General features: G+C 47.8%; 1 protein-coding gene across 2 annotated transcripts; it reads right to left on the bottom strand.

Annotated features, from left to right (window-relative positions):
* Positions 1-811: 811 nt before the first annotated feature.
* On the bottom strand, positions 812-5,293 carry FAM170A (family with sequence similarity 170 member A). 2 transcript variants are annotated; one of them, XM_040241697.1, is made up of 3 exons: positions 5,173-5,293; positions 3,244-3,384; positions 812-2,455 (listed from the first exon to the last, which is right to left on the bottom strand). In XM_040241697.1, the coding sequence occupies exons 1-3, from the start codon at positions 5,240-5,242 to the stop codon at positions 1,668-1,670; spliced, it is 999 nt and encodes a 332-aa protein (XP_040097631.1). In that variant the 5' UTR covers positions 5,243-5,293; the 3' UTR covers positions 812-1,667. The 2 variants fall into 2 exon arrangements, with proteins under 2 accessions (XP_040097631.1, XP_040097632.1); XM_040241698.1 differs by lacking the exon at positions 3,244-3,384.
* Positions 5,294-8,301: the final 3,008 nt, after the last annotated feature.

Raw genomic sequence — 8,301 nt, 5'->3', positions numbered from 1 at the left:
ATTTCAGGAGGAAACTGTTCCATCAATAGCTTCAAGACTGAGAAATTCCTCCTCTGTCCCAGTGATTCATTGTGAAACCATGCCAGTCTCTCTCCCAAGCCAGCCCTGAAGACACATACACCACCCTCCATCTCTGAAGTTACTGGTCACAGCATTTTCAATCATGACCCACTGGACACAGTTCCCACAGCACCTGCCACTTCCCACTGACTTTACCTGAACTCAGTGTGGTAGGCCATGTTTTCATGTGAAACATGGCATCCAGTCTTCGAAAACTAGTCACACAGAACCCTCATCAACCCTGGGAGCTTGGGGACTGCTGCTTCTGGAAAAGACTTGTGGACGTCTTCGGTGCTTGTGTGAAACCTTGTTTATAAACAAACCACTAGAGATACAGATGTAGATGACTGATAGATGGACACATAGGTAGATAAATGTAATTAAATAAAATACCCAGGAAAGGTTTAGGAAACACCCTTTATTACATATCATGTTTATACTGTCATATGATGTTGGACTGAATGCCAGCCCCTTCATCCTCCTTCAGACCACTGGCATTCTGTCTGCTACTCTCTCCTTTCTTCTCTCTGGAAGGGACAAAACAAATGAGGCAGGACAGGAAGAGACAAGAAGCACCAGGAGTTCTGCTGGTCGAATTACCTTCACCTCTGCCTTGAAGCTCAACAGCCACACACACCACAGAGTCTGACTCCAGATCAACTATCACACAGTGATGGTTGGATGGCATCACTGACTCAATGGAAATGAGTTTGAGTAAGCTCTGGGAGTTGGTGATGGACAGGGAAGCCTGGTGTGCTGCAGTCCATGGGGTCGCAAAGAGTCAGACATGACTGAGTGACTGAACTGATCAAACAATGAAGGTTCTAGAATATATTTCCAGACCTCAGGGGACCTCATTTCCATATGATTCCCTCTCCCATTCTCCTCTGTGCCAGAAGGCTAGGTACAGTGGTCAGGGTGAGGTCCTGGCTCTGGTCACAGGCTCTCAAGACCTCAAACTGTGGGTCTTGTGAGGCCCCTGTTCTTTCCAGACCACTCCTAGCTTTCTCTACCAGGACAAGCTGCTGGTAGTACATCCTCTTAGAGTCAAAGTCAGTTATGGAGACCCTGAGAGAACTCAATCAAAATCAAAATCAAAACTCAATCAAAACTCCACCTTCTTGTCCAAATCAACAGGTCAATCCCTCTCAAGTGCTGCATGGGCCCCAAGGTGATGAGACTGCAGAGCCATCAGGTAACCCAGAGCATCTCCTTGGCCCCTTCCCTTAGATTCCTCTGGGCCCTCGTGACATAGGCTCAGAAGACCAGGCCAGCCTCAGGTCTCACCTCTTCTGAGAGAAGGCCACACCATCTTCCAGGATCTTCTGGCCCATGAATTATCAGTTGCTGTGTGGAAATCAAGAGAGATGTTGAGTTGAGTTAAGAGATGTTGAGTTAAAGAGAACTTCCAAGGGAAGCTGAAAAGCTCAGAATAAATTCTCTCTTACAGTCATGACTTTATTAAAATGCCTGGGCCAAAAGCAAGGGCCCCAGTTACCCCCTTCGGTTGATGCCTGAGGTGAGAAAGCCCCATTTCTCCCTTCTGAGCCAGGGTGGAGAGACAGGACTGGAGAAGACATAGCTCCCGCTGCAGCCCTGGCCCCTGCTCACTTCCGGTCCTTGGGAGAATGGAACACACAGCCTGGACACTGGCTCCAGGGTCTCCTCAAGCTGACATCTTCCCCTGCAGGCTGCTGCTCCTCATTCTCCTTCTCCTCCTGCTCCTTGTCCTCCCCATCCTCGTCCTCCTCCTCCTCCTCCACCTCCTCCTCAGGGGTGTTCTCTGGTTCCACGTTGCCTGTCAGCTGGGCCATGGTGAGATGAAAGACGTGGCAGCTGAAGCCCTCGCGGATGCCATTCTGCACGTGTTCCTGCAGGACCTCCAGGCTGGAGAAGACCCGGCAGCAGGCCATGCACCGGAAGCCAATCTCCATGGTCACCAGCCAGTCGGGTGTCCTGGCCCGGGGTCTCTCCTCGACGGCGGGTGACCCTGGCACAGGGCTGTCGGACTCAGCCCTCTCCTCGTGCTCTTTCTCCTCCCCGCTGGGTTCACTGTCAGACAGGAGGTTTCTGGTAGACACGTCCGAGGGGGGAGTCCCCACCCACACGTCCTCAGGAAGGGTCACTTCCTCCATCCTCGGCTGCTTTTCTAGCGACTCCGAGGGTTTCTCTGCCTCCCAGGAGACAGCAACACCCTTTTTCATTTGTACCCGCATGTAGTATATTTTCATGCCCCTCTTCTCTTTGTTCATATGTAGAGAGGTTGCACAGGTCTTGTAGGATGAAGGGGAGGAGAAGGAGACATGTGGTGACAGGGGAGCTATCTCCCCTTGTTCTTGAAGATGGGCTAGGGGTGCTCTAGGCTGGGGACTGTCTCGATGCAACTTCCAGACTCCTGGGAAAGGAAATTAGAAACATAAGAACATGTATGGGTCCTTCCAGGAGCTGAGGGTGTTGTGGGGAGGGACATCCGCATGACATAGTTGTGTCATGAGCTTGGAGTTTGTTGGTCATAGAATGAGGTGGGTTATGTGTTGGCATCTGTGGGTTCTTCATCTGTTGGCGGGGTAGCAGATACTGGAGCCATATCTGTGTGCAGGGGTGTAGAGTGTGGTACAGGGGCATGCTGTGGTATGTGAGGGATGCTGGTGGGTGTGTTCACGAGGAGCAGGTGAGTTGGGGAATATCATCGATGTGTTACTTGTGGGAGATGGGCTGTGGTATAGGAGGAGGGCCCTGGGGAATCGCCTGCTTGGGGCTGGTGTCTGGGCTGAGAATGGCTGAGTGGAGAGCAGATGCTCGTGGCAGGTGTGTGGACCTGAGTGGCATGGTCCTGCCCTTGGGCTGACCTCAAGAACTCTGTCCTTCTCTGGAAACAAAGGCAAAGACAAGCCCTACATGTCCCTCAGAAGATGCTAAACCTGATCCCTCTGCCCTCCACTTCAAGCTCAGACCTCTTTAGCCCCTCTCCTTAACTTCCCCACCATGGTGGGACCAAGACTCACACACACCCCACGCTGAGCTTGTCCATGCCCTCCTAAAGCTCAGATGTCCTCCCCAGGCTCCTCCACAGGGCCCTGACCACCTCTGAGAACCCTGGGTCTCTGCTCAGCCTTGTTGGGATCTATGTGTCCCTGCTCCAGAGCCAAGCACCCCTACACTCAAGGATTCCCATACCCTTACCACCATAGATGAGCTTGCGTGGAGAAGAAACACAGGAGAAGTATTCAGAGGCAGAAGAGACCTCCCCTGACCCTTGGGGGCAGACTCGGGCCACTGCAGTGCATCCTAGCTGAGGGGGATCCTCTTGTGATTTTGAGATTCCTGGGAGAGAAATTAGAGGCTGAGAGAGAGAGTGGTGTGGACATGTTTGCTCAGCAGTCGTCTGTCCAACAAATATTTACCGAGTGTCTGACACATGTTAGTGACTACACATGGTTTGTAGTGTATGGTTTGCAGTGAATACACATGGTTTGGAGCATGTTTCCTGGTACATACTCCAGAATTCAATTAAAAATCAGTAACTATTCTGTTGGTGTATTTGGGGGGATGTAGGTCTGAGAGGTGACTGTAAGTATATAGAAATATGAGTGATGTGTATTAGCTAAGTCTGTGGTAAGTGTGGAGTCAGTGTGGTAAGCACGGTGAAAATGTGTGTATCCGTGTCTGTGGCATTTGTGTGCATGGTTTCTGTTTACAATTCAGGAATTATGGGACATGTAACTCTTCCTCATTACATGGTGTGGCTTGCATTTATGGCTTGTGTTCATTCATTCATTCAATAAGATTCAGTGAGCAGTCACTATGTATCTGGCACTATTCCATTATTATTCTGGTCTCTGGTAAAGCTGAGCATTCTTGTAGGGAAAGACAGACACTAAACAAAAATATAAATTATATAAAAATACAATCAGTACATAATACATCAGCGGGTGCCAGAGTTAGCAAATAAAAATACAGGACACCCAATTTTCAATGTGTGGTTTAATAAGGAGTTCATGTGTAGAGGTGTGTGATATTTCTGCTACATCAGTGTATATGAGTATATGAGTGACTGCGTCATGAAACACCCCTTACACATGCTGAGGGCCACCCACGTCCCGGCAGGATAACAAGAACTTTACCATGCAGACTTTATATCTGATAAGCACCCTACCCCCATTCTCCCCACTCTCTTTCCTCCACCACACACAGAAATATTCTGATGTGTAAGGGGCAGGGTAATCATTGCTTTCCCCATCCTGTCCCAGCTGCTGCCTGCTCCCAAGTCCCACCCTACAGCTGCCAGGGCCCTGGGCCCGGTGGGAGGTGCTGCTCTAATCTGGGGCCTAGGCCTCCAGCTAGAACTCTGGGGTGGGCTCCATTCTGCCCCGCTTCCTCACGTGACCAACCCCTCTCCCAGGGTGACTACTCACCTACACTTAATGCACGCAGGCACCCTATAGCTGAGGCTCTCAGGGCTCCCCACAGGATTCTAACTACATTTCTCACCCCCACCCCTGTGGTCTCAGGTCCTGGAAGGCCCTTCTCCTCTCCCTTGATCTCCTTCGGGAAATTCTTCCTGTTGAATAAATAAAACCTCCATGTTTTCTATAGGACCATCCCTAGACGAACAACCTCCTTTTGAAGAGCATTCCACTCCTTGAGATATTTTTCAACAAGGCCTTCAGCTCATGGGGCTTCTCTTTCCTCTTTGGTAAAAGGGGCCAAGTAACCCATGGGTCTGCCTCAGCGTCCTTCACATCCCCTAGCTCGTGACCCCAGGGAAAAAGCAAAGAGATGTAGAAAGAACTTGAAGATTGAGAAAAGCTGCATATCTAGGTCTGCACAGGCAGGGTACAGCCTCTGTGCATGCCACAAAGCCCTAGGCCTGCAGTCCCTGGAGAGTGCTCAAACCAGCAGGACTGACCTCCCATCTGCCTGGGGCATCTGGCCTTTCTGTGTCATCTCACACAGTGGGGACCTCCCCCGAGATGGACACAGCAACATCACCAAGACTCTGATGGTATCTTGCTCCCTGCTTCATATGTAACAGGTTCTCAGTACCCTCTTCCTAGAGAAGGCTCAGGTTGGCAGAAACCCTTGTGCCCCAGACAAGTTGCCCCCACATACCTCCTCCCTTCTCGGCAGTCTCCTGGGACTCTTCATTTTCCAGGTGTTTCCTCTTTTGTCGCCTTTTCATCGTCCCAACTAGAAGACCCCCTAGAAGAAGATGCCACGCGTCCAGCTCCGCCTCTTCGCTACAGGTTGGCCCTTCTTGGCTCTCCAGATACCCACTGAAATGACTTGATAATTAAATCGAGTAAAAGCAGTCGAGTCTCCGAAGTGGCTGAAGAACTTGGACCACTTAAAGCAGCAGCACTGCCCAGTGCTCTCCACAGCGCAGGGCTGTTAAGGTTCAAAGGTCGTCAGGCCCACGGCAGGATTCTCTGACCTCAGTGATGACATCAGAGCATTCTGTGGACCTAGGGGCAAGGCTGTCTCTGCAACAGCACAGACCTCATTTTCAAGAACAATTCCTTTTTCCCAGTAGAACCTCGCCCATGAATTCAACTCTCACATCTTTCAAATGTAGCAGGATATTTTGAGATGTTAATCTGTTCCTGTTTATTTTTTTTTCTTTTCTCCCTTTATTTCACTCTTTCCCTTCTGCATTCAAGTGGGTAGCAGAGCCTGTGTTTGCTGACCAGTGGAAGAACAGGGCAGGGTGTAGCAGCAATGGCATGCTGATGATCTTGGCTTTTATTTCTGAAATCCCAAACACCACAGAAAAAGAGAAGATACTTGAGCAGAAATGTAACAGAAGCAGGTTTTTGAAATTACATACTGTCTTGTTTCCCTCTTGGAATGTTGAAAAGCGCTAATTAAGTCAGAGAGGGACGCCTGTGGATCCTGGAGGAGAAAAGGCCTCTCAAGTGTGGTTGGAGGGGTAGGTGGGGCAAAAATTCTAGAAGGAGATGGCTGTAGTGTGCATACAAGCAGAATCATGGCAATCTGTCCCACACCTGGCACATGCCTGCTCAGCTGCTCAGTCATGTCTGCCTCTTTTTGACCCCATGGACTACAGACTGCTAGGCTCCCTATCCATGGGATTTTCCAGGCAAGAATACTGGACCAGGTTACTATTTCCTTTTCCAGGGTATCTCCAGAGATAGAACCTGGGTCTCCTGCATTGGCAGGTAGATGCCTCCGCTGAGCCACAAGGGAGGCCCACATGGCACAGGAGCTACCAAACCTAAAGGAGGCAAGGCGTCCGAGCCAATGGATGTCTTCACTACACTGTGTGCTCCAGTCGACAATGACCATGCTTCCGTCCCCTCCCTCAAAACCTTGGCCCTGTATGACTTCCAAATAGGGATGGATGGAAATCCAAAGAGGACACCAGCAGGATCAGGGCTTAAGATACAAATTAAATGGAGTTGTAAAAAAAATGGTCAACTATTTCTTGCACACCTCTGCTTGTGGGCTGTAATTCATACCAGTTAAAAGTGGCAATCCATCTGGATCCTCCTGACTCCACTCTAGAATTAGGGTACACCGCATTTCGAGGTGTTGGCCAGGATCCAGTGGGAGTGCTGGCACACATGGATGGGTGGACTCCCAGAAGTCACTGCTTTCATTAGAAACACCCTGGGGACTGAGGTGGGCCCCCATTAGAAAGGGCATTGCAGAATGACTGAAAGTGTCCAGCAGCGAAGAGAGTGAAGAGAGGACAACAGCAGCCTCATGAGGATTTGCTGATGAGTGAATCTTCCTGTTTCTTGCTGGATCCCAAGAAAAGAAGGGACATGGGGGATTTTTTCTTTTAATTATTTTTTGTGGTAGGAATTTTTAAACATACACAAAGTAAAAAGAATGATATAGTAGGAATGCAGTGCCGTTTACTCATCATTCAGTTTCAACAATTATTAATATTCTGCCATTCTTGTTCTGACACACATACACACACACATACACACACACTCATTCTCACACTTAGCTTTCTGCTCATTTATTTTAGTTTAGGAGTTTGGGTAGGGTGGGGGAAGAGTTCTATTTTAATGCAAATCTCAGACATTATGTCATTTCTCCTTAACTGTAATAGTATTTATCTCCAACAGATAAGAACTTGTTTCTAACATAACAACAACATCATTATCTCACCCCCAAAATTTAATCATCATTTCTTCTTAGCACAATAACCAAGCCATACTCAATTTCCTCCAATTGGGTTAAAATGTCTTTTTTATACATGGTCCATTGAAATCAAAGTTTAAACAAGGTCCACATGTTGCCATTGGCTGATGTGTCTGTTAGTCTACAACAGCTCTCCCTCCTTTTTTTGGCACTGATTTATTGAAGAAACTAAGTAATTTATCCTGTAGAATTTTCCACAGAAGTCTATTGACCATATTTCTGTGATGTTATTTAAGATGCTCCCTTTCGCCTAATTTTCCTTATAAACAGTCAGAGCTAAAGAATTAATTAGATTTAGATGCAATTTCATGTTACTACAAGCTTATTTTATAAGTGATGCTGTGTACTATCCTATTGCTTTGCAACAGAAAGTAGAAAAATTGTCCCATTTTTAATGAAGTTAAGATTGACCAGTGAGTTCAAGTACTGTCAGGTTGATCCCTCGTATTTACAAGTTTCACATCCACAGATTCAACCAACCTCAGATAGAAACTTGATTTATGTTTGGTTGACTCTAAAGACGTGTATTTACTGAAAAAAAATCCACCTATAGGTGGATTCAAACCCACAAATTCAAACCCACGGTGTTCCAGACTCAGCTATAGTTCCAAGTCCAGTGTAGAGGGTCAGGGGGTTCCCCACACCACCAAGTGAGGACCGCATACTGAGAGCTGTACAAATGCAGCTCAGTTCTGACACTACCTACTCAAAGACAGCGCCAGACTCCACAGATGAAGGCCTCAGTCCTACGGGAGCACATACACACTCAGATGCCAGTAGCAAATCAAGGTTGCCACCTGTGCTTCAGTTGCTTTGAGCATCAGTAATTCATCCACACAAAGTGGAGTCACAGAACTCAGAGAAACATGTTACTTACTACATATTATTAATTATATATATAATGCTATATATATATATATATATATAAACTCAGGAACAGTCAGATGGAAGAGATGCATAGGGAAAGGATCCAAGTCTTTCCTGCTCTCTGAGCACGCCTTTTCCTCAAGTTCTCCACATGGTCACCAGCTCAAAAGCAGTCCAAACCCCTTCTTTTGGGTTATT

Source organism: Oryx dammah, unplaced genomic scaffold (genome assembly GCF_014754425.2).
Source record: "Oryx dammah isolate SB20612 unplaced genomic scaffold, SCBI_Odam_1.1 HiC_scaffold_5, whole genome shotgun sequence".
Classification (NCBI taxonomy): Eukaryota; Metazoa; Chordata; class Mammalia; order Artiodactyla; family Bovidae; genus Oryx; species Oryx dammah.
This window is presented reverse-complemented; position numbering and strand designations above follow the sequence as displayed.

What these genes read in the sequence shown, in the direction of transcription:
- FAM170A (XM_040241697.1), bottom strand. Translation starts at nt 5,242, where the DNA reads ATGAAAAGGCGACAAAAGAGGAAACACCTGGAAAATGAAGAGTCCCAG. An exon ending in GACTGCCGAGAAGGGAGGAG is followed by an intron (nt 3,385 to 5,172) that starts GTATGTGGGGGC and finishes TTTCTCTCCCAG; the next exon opens with GAATCTCAAAATCACAAGAG. An exon ending in ACGCAAGCTCATCTATGGTG is followed by an intron (nt 2,456 to 3,243) that starts GTAAGGGTATGG and finishes TTCCTTTCCCAG; the next exon opens with GAGTCTGGAAGTTGCATCGA.